Genomic DNA, 16081 nt, shown 5'->3' with positions numbered 1-16081 from the left:
GAAAGCCGAAAGTCTAGCAGAGGGCATGGGGACTTCTGATTCAAAGTATGCCCAAGGTAAAGTGCTGGCCAGCCGGGAATTGGGGCATAACACCCAAGGTACAGGGTGTGGAAAAACAGCAGCAGATATTGTTAGGAAACTAAGTGGGAAAAGGTTTAGTTTAGAACCTAGAGAAAATAACGTAGAAATCGAGAATGTCCAAGCAGGTCGTTTTCAGCTATACTGGATGGGATGGTTTCTTGAGAGATGATGGGCCCTGGATTAATAGACAGAGTTGCAGAGAACAGATAGAAGTGATTGAATGCACCAGAAATAGGAAAAAAAAAACACAAGGAAACAAAGTTGTCAGTAAGAATTAACCAGCGTCTAATTCTATAGATAGACATTCCAGTAGAAAATAATGTGCCAACATATAATTATTCTATGTACAGCTTTATACACCAAAGGTTTACAGAAACAAGAGGTTTCCAGGGGTGACATGCGATCAGTTATTAGCCATACATAGAGAGAAAGGAGTCATCAGAATTCATAAAGGAATCGATTAATTTTTCACTTCCTAAAAAGGGAACATTGGGTGAAATGTTCAGGGATTATTGATAGAGAGATGGACCTGGATTAGGAATTGGCTAGAAATAGAGTTAAAGCCAATAGGATCATTTTAAGTGTAATGAACACGGATAGTAGAAGAAGTGAGATTGATAGAGTGAAGATTCTTATGTATTTCTATCCAGATCTGCTTGTTGGAATATTCTGTATATCATCTGTCCTAAATTGTCACTAATGAAATTTCCTCTCGTTATAGGAGTTTTCCAAGACATTTTAAACTTTACTGTAAATCTTTTTCCTTTTTGGTTTATTTAACAGTCATTTTAATAATTGCATGGAATGTCTAACAAGATTTATTGTTAATCTATAGTAACAGTGTTAGACTAATAGAACTAATGATAAGAGAATAACGTGTTACTTACAAGAGCATGCCTCAGATATCCATTGTGGGAAAAAAAAAAAAAAACATGTGAAGAGGTTTTGTCATTGACTGACAGGAGCACATGGTGACATTTTGACGTTGTAGCTAATAAGTTTTAGCTAGTAAGGGGTTAATGATACATTCTCTGTTATCTGTAGTTTAGCTGTGTCTACAGAAAGTGCACATATAGTGCAAAATAAGAACTGTGGCTTAAAGATTAAAGAAAGAAAAAAAAAAGCCTAATGAAATCACAGGATTGAGTATTATATGTTTTATGTTTATATGTTATATGTTACGTTATATGTGTTTTATGTGTCGACCACAATGAAAAAAGGTGACTCTCATATTTAAATTTAATATGATGCCCATTACTAAATGAAGATTATAGTTCATAGGATGAATAATCCAATAATAGGAGTTTATACACAGTCACTCTAGTTATATACTTGTTTTACATAAGGTCACACACAAAAGGTTTACACGTGTGAGATTGGATTCTCAGTACTGAGAGTGTCTGGGAACAGCTGGTATTGAGTGACTGGTGTGTGCGCTGAACTATTTTTAAAGGGAAATGGTTTCTTTGAAATCACCACATGAGAAGTGAGTCAACAAGAAAGATTTTTATGTCATTGTTACATTTTAGTTTATGATTATTTGATATTAACAAGTTTCTATTGGCATATGATGACACATATAGTGCACGATATGTTTCATCATTTGTGTTAATGGATTGGTTTATTTAATATTGACATATACTAATTAAGGAAACAAGTATTTTGCTATTTTGCAAAGCTCTATTATTTAATTATAAGAGTATCCTTTCTGTTGAATGATGGTATATACATTACATATGCACATGACACACACACACACACACACACACACACACACACACACACAGTAACATGTTGGGAATATATTTTATGAAATGAAAATGCAAATAAGATGACAGCATTCACAGGAGCTGTTGTCACGTTTATGGTGTCAGATTCCTGTCCAGTCAATCTTATAGTTTCTGACATCCTTGCAGCAATTCAGGTTGTCATCCAATATAAGGCTGATGGACAGATTGAAGTTACTGATGATATGCAACATTTTATGTGTGCTGCACTCTATGGGGATTGCACTGAGAGGAGGACCTCACATCTCAGGCATTGAGGGCGGTCCTGTCCTCCTTCTTGGCGCAGGGTAAACAGATGTAGGACGTATGTCTGTGGCCCCTGTGACTTAAAATTGTTTGCAAACATCCCCAAACCTCAGTTGAAGCCGTGCCCTCCGAGCCTCCCACAGTTGAAAAGTATTGATAACCAGATAAGACAAGTATTTGGAGGCTGGGGTACTGAAGAAATGTGTATGTTCTTATAAGCCCCTCTCCCTAAGAATGCCAAAAACAACAACTTTGTACCTTCCGTCTTGTATTTGTGTAGTAGCAGCAGCTGCTCTACTCAAAGACAAGACAACAGACATAGTGCTAATATTAGCCTCTAGTTCTCAGGGTGCCCCGTGCTGTTAGTGAGAATCTTCATCAAGCACACACTAAGCACATGTCTACAAAGTATAAGACCAGTCTCATCACCCCATATAAAACTAACCATACATTGATGTACAGTGTACAGTGTTAAACCCTACTACATTGCTTCCGCAGGGTTCAACAAAGGAGGAAGAGAAGGACACATGGTCAATGGGGGACTTGAGAGGGAATGGGATAAGTCACAGGAAATAGTAGACAGTGAATTTCCGGCCTGGTGGGAAGTTGATTTCTCAGCACATTTGATTCCCCAGTACACAGATCATCAACATAATTGTCTTGAATGCCAATAGAGATAAAAACATTAGAACATGTAACAGGGGATCCAATATCTAATCCAGCTTTTGAGTTTCTCTTGTAGATGGTTCCAGGTACCACCATGAAGGATGCTACAAGACTGGGTATATACTGTCACCACCGAAACAGAGGTAATAAAGTAACAACCACTCCCATCCTCCGTGTCAGCACAGGAGGTGGAGGTGAAGGTACTCGCTGAGGTGTGTAGACGGGCTGAAGGTAAAACCACAAATATATATATACTGACTCTAGATATGCTTTTGGTATTGCACATGATTATGGCCTAATCTGGAGGAGCAGAGATTTTGCTGGATCCACGGGTAAACCCATAATGTTGAGAGAGTGAGAGAACTGTTTGAGGCTCTGACACTGCCAAAGCAGGTAAATATACGTAAAGTGCCAGCTCTTACTAAAATGCAAGCTACCCCCGAAGCGAGGGGAAATAGACTAGTAGACGAGGCTGCAAAAGCAGCGGCTCTCATGTCCCTCATAGAGGAGGACGTAGTATTCTTGACCAGCATAGTATCTGGTCCCATAGACATGATAATATTAAGTAGACTACAAAGTCAAGCCATATAAGAGGAAAAAGGACATTGGCAGACAAAAGGTGCCAGTGAAGGGGAGGATGGAATATGGAAGGTGGGTAACAGGATGTGCCTACCCAGAGTCCTCTTCCCCATGATAACCCAACTAATGCACGGACCAACGCAGGTGTCAAGAGAAGGAATGAGTGCAATGGTGACCAAATGGTGGGTACCCCCGGGGTTTCAGCAAGTGCTGTTGCCAGATTTGTCCAGAGGTGCATGATATGTGTCTGCCATAACATAGGCAAGACTGTGCAGGTTGCAAAAAGGCATATGGTAAAGGCGGCCCACCCATATCAGCGATTGCAGATTGACTCAGTTACCAAAAGTGGGACAGTATGAACATGTACCGGTCTGTGTAGATCTGTTCTCTGGGTGGCCTGAGGCGTGGCCAGTAATGAGGGCCACAGCAAAAGTAAAAGATTGCTCTCAGAAGTGGTATGTAGATATGGGGTCCCTGAGACAATAGAAAGTGATAGAGGAATTCCAAGACATCCTGCAGGTCCTGGGTATAGAGCAGCTTTTCACACCCTGTATCCCAAGAGCAGTGGGAAGGTAGAAAGTTGGAATGGGACTTTTAAGTTGCCTGCCTATTGCCCTCTGACCTCACCAGTTATGTGGGAGCTCTGAAGAAACAGCTCATGCAGATGTATAAATATGTTTATGATTCCATTCCAGAACCTAAGCGAAAGGAGGACATTGTATACAGCCGGGGGACTGGGCGTGTGTAAAGAGACACCGTAAAGCACTAGAGCCGCACTGTGACGTCCGCACCAAGTCCAGCTCACAACTTCCACATCCGTTAAATTGGAAGGAAAGAACTTGGACACGCCGGTCACTGCTGACAGGTCCTCAATCACGATGATGAACTATGAGTCTCGTCAAGCTCCAGCTGACCTTCATCTTCTGTCATCTCTACATTACCTATTGTCTAAATGATGAGCTAGAAGAAGAGTTTAATTACAAGTTTATCAAACATCAAGTGATATCAGTATTGACTACATTGCTGGACTATTGTATATGTATCCATTCAAAAACGATGCCATATCTGAAGATAGATAACGTTATTGCCTTGGCCTTGCGGTCCCATCTCTTTTCCCTAGCGCTTAACCCTTACTCTCCTGGAGTTGTCCTTCGTGTAATAGCAGCGTGGGCATTGGTTCCCTGGCTGTTTTATCGTGTAAGATATTCAAAGAGGGAAGCGCTGCGGAAAACAGATCTCAGGCTAGGAATGCTGCCGTCCATGATTGGATGTTACCCCAATGACAGTGTGTGATGTGTAAACAGAGGTCAGGTTAATAAAAATGACATATTGTTTGATGCTGTAGACCTCACCGACTGTGAGGGAAGAGACACAGAATATGTATAGTCTGGGGATAAGAGTAACTGGCAGCTCCTAGTGCTCCGAGACAGCTAGAAAATGGTTAACGCAGGGCCTAGAAGGTGCAACATGAGGTAATCTAACTGATAAAGGGGGTGGCATCGATGAATGCCACCGGACAGGGCATGATCTTGTTCTCCGGGATTGCAGGAGTGTTAAATCACTCCAGGGATGTGCTTCAACCCAACATGTATGTCATATATGTGGGTACGAGGCATATAAGTGGTTGCCACCCAGGAGACCAGGAGTATGTACCTTAGCTAGACTACAACCAGCTACTTAGATAGAGATATATTATGTAACATGTTTGATTGCAAAAGTATCAGCAGTTAAGAAAATAGCACAGGATATTAAAGTGCATGAGGTCCAGACCACCCACCACCCTAAGAACCGAGGTGGGAGGAAACATTCAGAGCCACCTGTTTACGTGACACTAAATGCTTCTACACCTGATAAAGTTATCTGTCAAGCTGTAGAAAACCACCAAGATAGATGGTATTGCCCGAATTGTGAAACCTGTAATTCCCTAAATCTTCAGGTGTGTACAGTATGTAACGCTGTGCACTCACCTATTGCTAGACACGTATCCTGAGTATTTGTTTCGCGGTGAATGGCATTAAAAATGCCCTGGTCTAGGGGATCTAGCTAGAACGTAATCTCGGACGAATATTCAAATACATGGCTAAGCAATTTTATGTTCAAAAGAAGGGAATTGTCAAAGATATTTTAATTATCTTTATATGTGTGAACATATATTGCTTTAAATGGACAGTTGAGTTGTCACTAAAGCTCAAAGACCTGCTGACACAAGAGCCTACATGGGGGGATGGCTATTCTATTTCAAGTCGTTTAGTTTATGGCTTTGCATTTCAGCTGTTACAAAGGCAACGTGAGAAAACGTGCTGACATTGTATTTCTTATGGCTAAAGATATATGTGGAGTTTTGGGATATTACCATATTTAGAATGCTCATGCTTTGCAAGTATGAAGTCACCACCTACTCTCATTTTCTTATAAATAAAGATGGATCCGCCCCCTGTGGGCAGAGACTGTTTGAACACTGACGCTGCGTGTCATGGTCTCTCTCCAGCCGGCCGGCCTCTCTCAGATCCACCATTGAGAGAGCATTCATTAATTTGGAGCTCATAGACAAATGCAGATAATGTCCAACGTTAATGGACAATGTAAATTCTGCAGCCACATTTTCTATAAACCATAGATTGTCACACGTCACCCCGAGGTTCTATGTTAAACAATGTATACCACGCAGCATGCAACTTTTTGCAGGATCCCATTGTATGGCATAGCATAGTCTGCTACACATTTCCATACCTAAAAAAAAGTTTACCGACGTATACCAGCCCAAAATGACACTCTCTTGGCCTCAATAAGCTAATGGAGACCTATGGACATGTTTAGCGTGTACGACAAGAAGCCTTCCTAGCAGTACATGAAAAATATACATCACAAACGTGACAAAAACTGGTCTTGACTGTTAGGGCAAATTTATGAAAACGGTCATACTCTTAGGGTATTTTCACACGCACTGTTTTCAGATGTAATTCGGGCGTTTTACACCTCGAATTACACCTGAGAAAATGGCTCCATTACGCCTACAAACATCTGCCCATTTCTTTTAATGGGTTTTACGGTGTTCTGTTCCCACGAGGTGTAATTTTACGCGTTGCTGTCAAAATACGGCGCATAAAAAAACGCCCGCGAAAAAGAAGTGCATGTCACTTCTTGGGACGATTTTGGAGCCGTTTTTCATTGACTCCATTGAAAAACAGCTCCAATAACGGCCGTAAAATACGCCGCGAAAAACGCGAGTTGCAACAAAAACGTCTAAAAATCAGGATCTGTATTCAGGCGAAAACAGCTCCGTATTTTAAGACATTTTTGGTCACTACGTGTGAACATACCCTTATTCTTAACCCCTTCCCGACATTTGCCGTATGGGTACACCATGGAAAGCTATGACTTCCCGCAAATTGCTGTATCCATACGCCAAATGCAGAAGGGGTTACAGTGTCAAAAACAAAAGTTACAAAGTAATAATGGCTGCTGATCATAACAGCAGGTCATCTTTACACGAGGCCTAAGGGGGTGGCTCACCCACCCCGCATCAGCGATCGCTGCAATTGGCCGGTCAATTCAGACCGGCCAATTGCTGCTGTTTGCGGCTTTCGCCAATCACTGTGCCACAGGGCACAGTGATATGGTGGGGATTGGTGCTGTCTAGGACAGCACCAATCACTACCATGTTCCATGTAAAAAATGGCAGTGATGCCAGCCCCCCGGTCGCTATGGTTGGTCGGTCTGCACCGACCGACCAATCGCAGCCATGGCGGGTGTTTGAAACACCCTCCACTAGCCCTGCCCAGCTCATTCTGGTTAGGAACGGTGAGCAGAGCTGGTGTGACCGTCTGTGAAGCCATACTTACCGAATCTGAGGCCTTCTGTGCTGCGATCCTGCTGTGACGTCTTCATCCGACTGCTTCCTGCTGAAGAGTGAACCGTCATCATCATCATCTGTGCTGCTGCTGATTTTTTATTTTTTTTAGCAGCAGCACTTGTTTTTTACTAAACTTCTTATCCCTGTACCCTCCCCCTCTCCCCCTGTTTCCCTTTTTACGTCCTGCGGCCGCTGAGTGCGGATCAGTGACGGCCATCACTGACCGCCAATTTTTGGCACAGGACTTTTTTTTTTTTTTTTTGCACCTCCCTGTGTGCGCCCTGCGGCCACTGAGTGCTGATCAGTGACCGCCATCACTGATCAGCATCCGTGGTATTTTTTTTTCCCACAAGTTTTTTTATTTTTTGGCCTTTTCTATTACTGCACCTTTTAATAATCAGCCTCAGTGGTAATTTGTTTACGCAGGTTTTTTTTTTGGCCTTTTTTTTTTGTTTTTATAAAACGGTAAAAAAAAAAGAGTAGCATTAGAGTAGCTGACGTTTACTGACGTCCGTTTTGTAAAAAGAATATATAGCAGAAGTTCTAGATATATATTTTTTATACAGTTTGAGTAAATTTACATCTTATAGTCAGCGTCCATTTAGTGACGGACATTCAGTTCGTTCACTAAATTTTTGATAGCGTAGCGACAGTTAGTATAAATTTATAGCGTTATAGTCAGCTTAGTCCGTTTAGTGACAGACATTCAGTTTATTTTAACTGAAATTTGTTCACTAAATTTTTGATAGCGTAGCGACACAGTTGTAGCTCAATTTTTTTTACAGTTCTATTGTAAAGGATCTGCCAGGCACAGCTTCGGAGTTAACTCCCAGAACTAATCAGTCAGCACCTGAGAATACATCCCTGAGACTGACTCCTGCTTCCACCATTCAGGCTGGCAGGCTTAGGAGTGGGAGAGCCTATCGTAGCCTGGCCAGACTCAGCTAGCTCCCGCCCTCTGTCTATTTATACCTGCCTTTCCTGTTCCTCCTTGCTTGTTTTTCTTTTCTTGTGGTTCCTGGCCCAGCTACAGCTCCTGCTATTTTTGTTCCTGCTCCATACAAACCCTGGCTTACCGACTACTCTTCTGCTTTCGTTTTGTACCTCGCACACTCCTGGCTTGACTCGGCTCGTTCACCACTCTGGTTGCTCACGGTGTTGCCGTGGGCAACGGCCCCTTTTCCTTGCTTGTGTTCCTTTGTATGTTTGTCGTGTTTGTCGTGCACTTACTGAGCGCAGGGACCGCCGCCCAGTTGTACCCCGTCGCCTAGGGCGGGTCGTTGCAAGTAGGCAGGGACAGAGTGGCGGGTAGATTAGGGCTCACTTGTCCGTCTCCCTACCCCCTGCCATTACATCTATATTGAACGTTCAATACATTTCTTTCTCCTACATTTTTCTTATTCTTCTTTCTTTTTTTTTCCTATAAATTTCATATTACACGTGTAAAAGCACAACATACACAACCACCTCTATAAAGAGTATTACACGTGTTGAAGCACTACATACCCCCCTAATAAAAATGTCCCAACTATCTCAAAGGCTCTACTCAGCTGAGGCATACGCCATCCTGGCCTCTGACACTGAATCGGCCAGCGAGGGAGAAGAGGAAATTGCCCCATTCCTCTTGACCTGATCATCCTCATCCAGTGATGAGGAACCCCCGCAAAGACGCCCCAGGACATCAGCTGAGGCAACCCCCAAATGAGTGATACCCTGTGGAACCCACCCCCTGATAATTATGAGCCTCACATTCCAGATTTCACAGGAAGCTCAGAAATTCGATTTGAGACTGTAGGCCTAGCAGAAATTGACTATTTCAAGCTATTTTTCTCTGAGGATTTTGTTAATGTAATGGCGGCCCAAACAAATTTATACGCCCAACGACTTTTAGCCCAAAACCCCACGTCATCATTTGCTAGGTGGACCCCCATAGAGGCAGCGGAGATAATGAAAAAAACAGAGATTAGGCAATACTGGAGTGCAGACATTTTATACAGCTCCCCATTATACCGCATGGCAATGACCCGGACATGATTTGAAATTATTCTGAAATGTTTGCATTATAATGATAATGCACAGTGCCCACCCCGTGATGACCCCACATACGACCGCCTATTCAAAATCAGGCTAATGATTGATTATTTCTGCACCAAATTTCAGGAAGTGTACACCCCCGAAAAGAACATAGCAATAGACGAGTCCCTTGTACATTTTAAGGGAAGACTAAAATTCCGTCAATACCTGCTAAGCAAGAGGGCGAGGTATGGAATTAAAATGTACAAGCTGTGCGAGAGCAGCTCAGGGTACACCTACAGGTTTCGGGTTTATGAAGGGAAGGACACCAGGATAGAACCTCCAGAATGCCCCCCTGTCCTGGGAGTTAGTGGAAAAATAGTGTGGGACTTGGTGCACCCACTGCTGGACCAGGGTTATCACCTTTATGTGGATAACTTCTATACCAGCATCCCACTATTGAAATGCCTCTCCACCAGAAGTACTGTAGCATGCGGCACCGTGAGCAAAAATCAGAGAGGCCTCTCTAAAAATCTGATTGGGCAACCCCTAAGAAAAGGAGAAAGCAGGGCACTACACAGCGATAACTAGTTGCTGGTCAAGTATAAGGACAAGAGGGACGTCCTTATGTTGACCACAATACACGGTAGTGGCAGCACCCCTGTCCCTGTCCAAGTTAGCACCACAATGACCCCAAAGCCGGACTGCATCCTTGGCTACAATAAGTACATGGGAGGTGTTTATCTCTCTGATCAAGTACGGAAGCCGTACAGTGCCATGCGTAAAACAAAGGTGTGGTACAAAAAGCTGGCCGTGCACATGGTACAGATGGCATTGTATAACGCTTACGTGCTATACCAATGTGCAGGCCGGACAGGGACATTCCTTAATTTTCAAGAAGCGGTTATCAAGGCCCTTGTATTTTGGAACCAGGAAGGGGAGGGCCCAAGTACTTCTAGATGCGATGGCCCACGTATTGTACCAGGGCAACACTTTCCTGGCGAAATCCCCTCCACTGGTAAAAAGGGAAGGAGCCAAAAAAGTTGTAAAGTGTGTTTCAAAAGGGGGAGAAGACGAGACACAACTTATCATTGTGAAACCTGTCCCGACAAACCTGGCCTGTGCATAAAAGAGTGCTTCAAAGTTTATCACACATCCATGGATTTTTAATTGAAACATTTTTTTAAATGCTCACTATACCCCTAGATAAATTCCTTGAGGGGTGTAGTTTCCCACATGGAGTCACTCTTGGGGGGTTTCCACTGTTTTGACCACTCAGGGGCATTGCAAATGTGACATGGCCACCGCAAACCATTCCAGTTACATTTGAACTCCAAATGGTGTTCTTTCCCTTCTGAGCCCAGCCATGTGTCCAAACAGCCGTTTATGACCACATGTGGGGTACTGTTTTACTCGGGAGAAACGGCTCTACAAATGTTGTGGTGCTTTTTCTCCTTTAGTCCTTGTGGGAATGAAAAAAAATTAGCTAAACCTACGTTTTATTGGGAAAAATGTAGATTTTCATTTTCACGGCCTACTTCCAATAATGTCTGCAAAAAACCTGTGGGGTAAAAATGCTCACTATACCCCTAGATAATTTCCTCAAGGGGTGTAGTTTCCAAAAAGGGGTCACTTGTGGGGGGTTTCCACTGTTTTGTCCCCTCAGGGGCTTTGCAAATGCGACATGGCCTCCGCAAACCATTCTTTTTATACGTCATAGATTATTATACATGTAAGAAGATGACATTGGTAAAGTCTTGATCTTGGGTTATCACTGATTAAAAGAACTCTATAGAAAGCTTAAAGGAACAGTGTCGCCACAAAAAAATGTTTTATATCAGTTTGATGTTAGTGTTTTATTAAAAACGTTTGTATTTATTTGTGTGTTTGTATGTTACTTTTTTTTATTTTTACACTTTTTCTTCCCTATGGGGGCTGCCATTTTTTTTCCATTTCTGTTTGTGTCGATTAACGACACATACAGACATGGAATACGGCAGCTCCAGTCCCATAGGGACTGCGAACGGGGCCCGTTCCATCCACTATGGTGTACGCCGTCTGTGTGGGAACGGCGCATGCGCCGCTCCCACACAGTCCAATTTGAAATGCGCGCCGTCCGGCGCCATTTTCCTGTGGACCGGAAGTCGCGGCCGGACAGTAAGATTACTACTTCTGGTCGCGGCTTCCGGACTTGTGCACATGGAGCAGCGGCAGCAGACGGAGCGGACGGTCCGGAGGGAGCGGCGGCGACTGGAGCAGGTAAGTGATTTCTATGTATGTTCGTGTTTCAGTGTGTGTTTACTAGTGTATGTTAACCTACTACACTGTGTGTTAGCTCAAAAAATGGCAACACACAGTGTAGGAGGTTAGACCGTTCAATCCCCTTGTTTCTCCCGGCACTAGCCAGGATAAAGGAGGGGGGGATTCTGAGAGCTCACTAGAGCGAGGGATTTTTTCCCAATTTTGCAGCATAAAGCAATGTGGTTGCTTTACCACATGCAATGCTGCAATTTTGGGAATTGCTCCATCTAGTGACCAGCAATGGGAAATATTATAAATTGAATCCAATTTATAATATTTCCTGACTCGTGAAAAAAATAAAAACATTAGAACAATGTTTAATCACCCACACACTAATTGTTTAACTAAAAAAAAATATACATTTTTTGCTAACAACACATTCCCTTTAAACCTCTGACACAGCTGAGAGATTTCGGTCGCTGGAAACCAGACCCAAAATTCTTAGTGCAGAAATCTCAGAGCAGTGTGAATGGGTTGGAGTTCTCTAAAGACCCTCTTTTTCTGGAAATCACTGCTGACCAGATCACAGACTTTACTGATGTCATTTTCTCTCATTTATCTATGACCAGAAGATTATTTTGACAGGATTTACCTTTTAAAGAGGACCGGTCACCTCTCCTGATATCTCTGTTTTAGTGAATACTTGTATTCCCAATAAAACCCCAATTCTGGAGCGTCTTTTCTTAGAACTGCGATGTGCCGTTCCGCTGTTACTCCTAGAAGTTTATTAATAAATTGACAAGTGGGTGTTACCAGTCCGCTAGTCAAAGGGGCGTGTCTCTTCTCATGAGCTCATTGCATAGAGAATTTTACAGAACCTGTTGAGTTCAATAGTTGTACAAATCCAAATGCTTCATAGTTTCCATAGTTGGCCCATTCGATTTGTACTTGTGGGGGAACTTAAAGGCCATGGTGGATAAGAAAAAGATATAAAAAACGTGCAAGTACTTCCATGGTGGACTGAAAGTAAGTGCAAGTACATCCACCTCATGGACCAAGTTGTGAACAGAGATAGGATTGATTATCTGCCCATAGACTTGGTATGCATCCTCCGTATAGTCTCTATCTGGCTTGGTATTTGCTGGACTGAAAAAGTTTGGGAATCACTGACCTAATGGAACAGTGGGGTAGACTTAATCATATTTAAATATACTTACATTTTTTTAAATAAGTTTAATATTACATATGAACTCTTAAAGGAATATCCCAGGAAATACTGAGGCATTGGGTAATACCAAGTGCAGAGCCGGAGGGGGACGTGCATGACACAGGAATAGAAAGACCTCTCAATAGAAAATCCCTGTGCCATGCACCCATAATAACACAAGTTTGTACATTTTGCCGGAGTATTCCTTTAAGGCTGATAGATAACTTCTCACCCAGAGGCTGTGTGGTACTAACAGGGAGGAGGGGGCTGTGTGGCACTACCTGGGGGGAGGGGGCTGTGTGGCACTACCTGGGGGGAGGGGGCAGTGTGGCACTACCTTGGAAGGGGGCTGTATGGCACTATCTACAGAGGGCACTAAGTTTATGGGGGTACAAACTGGGGCCTAACTTTTCTATGGGGAAAAAAACAGGGAATAACATCTATATGGGGTTACAAAGTCATGTTTTCTGCCATTTTACTGCCCCCGTGAGTTCACCCGCAAAGGGGCCCACTAAGACTGTGTCGCCGAAGGGCCCACATAAAGCTGGAGCCAGCCCTGCACACACATAACATACATATTAAAACACACACATATAATTACACACACATAATTACACACACATAATAACACATACATAAAAACACACACACATACACACACCACACAATTACACACACATACAAATACACATAACAAACATAAAAAGACACACACAAAAATACACACATGATAACACACACACACACACACACACACACACACAATAGTCTTAATAACACACACATAATAACACGGGTATCTGCTCTTTGGTACATGTGGGTGGCCCTTAAAAGGGCCTTTGGGTCAATGAGAGAGGCTTTTAGATGCCTGGAGAGCGTTGGTTTATCTGGACGTACCAGCGGGGCTCGGCCTGGATCTTGGGCATGATGCCCCCCTGCGCTACGATGACATTTTTAAGCAGCTCGTCCAGCTCCACATCTCGATGCATTGCCAGCTGTAGGTGACGAGGTGTAATGCGGCAGCTATTACGACGTAGGGCTGTGATGCCGGCACCAACCAGGATCTCTGCGGTCATATACTCCATCACAGCGGCCAGGAACACTGGAGCATCAGAACTGAAGCGTCTGCCATAATTCCGTTTCCTCAGAAAGCGGTGTATACGGCCAACTGGAAACTTCAGGCCAGCCCTGGATGTTCTGCTCCTGGCTGTGGCTCTTCTCTTTCCTCTCAGACTTTCTCTATCTGACATGTTCACAAGAAACAAAAGGACTACTGCATAAAACAATAATCCAGAATGAGCAGAGCAGGCGGCGGCTGCTATTTATACCCAGTGCTGCTCTCTGGTGCAATTCCAAGTCATGACCTCACAATCAGCCTGAATATTACCTCATGGGAGGTTCCAATTGGTTCTTTTGGACATTGCTGCTCTCTGATTGGTGCAATTCCAAGTCATTACCTCACAGTCAGCCTGACTATTACCTCAGGGGTGGTTCTAATTGGCTCTTCTGGGTGGTGCTGCTTTCTGATTGGTGGAATTCAAAGTCAGATGTATAATATTACAGTTAGAAAGAGATGTTTAATTTGCTTAATTTAAATGACCAGTAGTGCTGCCCTCTGATTGGTGGAAATTCAATTTAGCTTCTGGACATCACAAACAGCATGTCCAGTTTTTTACCTCCTGACCCTTCAGTCCTGTATATTATCCACCGTCCTGCTCCTTAACTTTAACTTTTCTTAGTAAAACAAAAGCTATAACTGGACACCAGAATTCACTCAAATCCTATAAATCAAACTAGAGCCGCCACGTACAATCGGATATGGATCTCTATTCAAATCCAAACCAGTAAATACAAAGTGTTTTACTTCATGGGGTTCAGACACATTCAGTATAAATAACTCACAGACAGGAATGGGGATAAATAAGAAAATATACATCACATTGTCCTGCAGTCTTTTTGATTTCTATAAATCGAGACATTTATCTCTTTCCCTCCATGCCCCTCACTATCATGGTTTCATGGGCGCGATGAGGCCTCAGCAGACTGACAGATTTACCATAATTTATGACTGAAATTCACGCAAATTATAGTGCAACGTAACACCTGCTATTACACCACTTATTGTGCAAAAGTATAAAAAAAAATCCCCAAACGAAACGACCCATATAATAATGTTAACGTGTTATTGATACCGCATGGTGACAAGTAAATGGCGTACATTTTGGGGGAATGGGAAAAAAAGCAGTTCCAAAAAAACTATTCTGCCGTTTATTTTTTACCGTGCGGCATGAATAACATGTTAACTTCATTACATGGTTGTTATGCTTGTGTATTTTTGTAATACTTTTGCACAATAGGGAACTTCACAATGTGATCTATTGATCGCTTCCATAATGCTTTGGCATACCTAATAGGCATATAGTCATGGCAGGCCTGGGGGCCATTGTTAGAGCCCCAGCTGCATGGAACCAAGGGAGTGACAGAGGGAGCCCCAGTCACTACTGAAAATGGCAGGAATCAGAACTCTCTCTATTTTACAGCCCACACACTGCAATATGGATTAATAATACATCCAAGTGCAGGAAGGGGTTAAATAGAGTTATAAGCTCTCCTGACATGGCTGTTTTGACACGCTCCAATGGCAAGGGGAATCAAAATACCCAGTTTTCAATTATTCGTACTTTTCCAGGAAGAATTACAGAGGTACGGCACAGTACAGAATTCTAAGCAAAGATGCTCCCGAATTGTTATTTTATTGCTAATGCCAGTATTTACTAAAACAAACATCTCCGGACACGTTTAGGTCTAAAATTCTGTGCAGATTTATTTTTTACTATATCTTTATGGCGGTCAGAGCTCCGTTTTCATGACACAGAGCTCCGTAGATATGGATTTAAAGGGATTTTGTCGCTAGAAATTTATTTTTATTTTTTCAGTGAAACAGTTAGTATTTAAGTGATTAAACATTGTTTTAATTTTTTTAATTATAAATTAGATTCTAATTTATAACATTTCCATGTGCTGGTCACTGGATGGGGAGCAATTCCCAAAATTGCAGCATTGCAATGTGGTAAAGCAACCTCATTGCTTTATGCTGCAAATTTGGTGTAGACACACACGCTCTAGGGAGCTCACACAATCCCCCCTCCCTTATCCTGGCTAGTGCCAGGAGAAGGAGGTGGTTGAATCTTCTAATCCTCCTACACTGTGCATTCGCTCAGAAAATGGCGGCACACAGTGTAGGAGGATTAGATACAGTGGTAATCAGACAGTATAACACGAACATAATACACACATCACATACACAAACATAACTTACCTGCTCCTGCCACCGCTGCTGCCTCCGATCTTACTCCTCGCGTCTTCGCTGCCTGGAACATATGTCCGGAAGCCGCGACCAGAAGAAGT

At 42.8% G+C, this 16081-nt stretch overlaps 1 protein-coding gene across 1 annotated transcript; it reads right to left on the bottom strand.

Annotated features, from left to right (window-relative positions):
• Positions 1-13533: 13533 nt before the first annotated feature.
• On the bottom strand, positions 13534-13923 carry LOC142750303 (histone H2A-like). The gene has a single exon (XM_075859297.1). The coding sequence runs from the start codon at positions 13921-13923 to the stop codon at positions 13534-13536; it is 390 nt and encodes a 129-aa protein (XP_075715412.1).
• Between the last annotated feature and the right edge of the window lie 2158 nt (positions 13924-16081).

The sequence above is a fragment of the Rhinoderma darwinii genome, chromosome 3 (genome assembly GCF_050947455.1).
Source record: "Rhinoderma darwinii isolate aRhiDar2 chromosome 3, aRhiDar2.hap1, whole genome shotgun sequence".
In the NCBI taxonomy this organism is placed as follows: Eukaryota; Metazoa; Chordata; class Amphibia; order Anura; family Rhinodermatidae; genus Rhinoderma; species Rhinoderma darwinii.
This window is presented reverse-complemented; position numbering and strand designations above follow the sequence as displayed.

Excerpts from the sequence above, each read along its gene's own strand:
- LOC142750303 (XM_075859297.1), bottom strand. The coding sequence starts at position 13,923 with ATGTCAGATAGAGAAAGTCTGAGAGGAAAGAGAAGAGCCACAGCCAGG.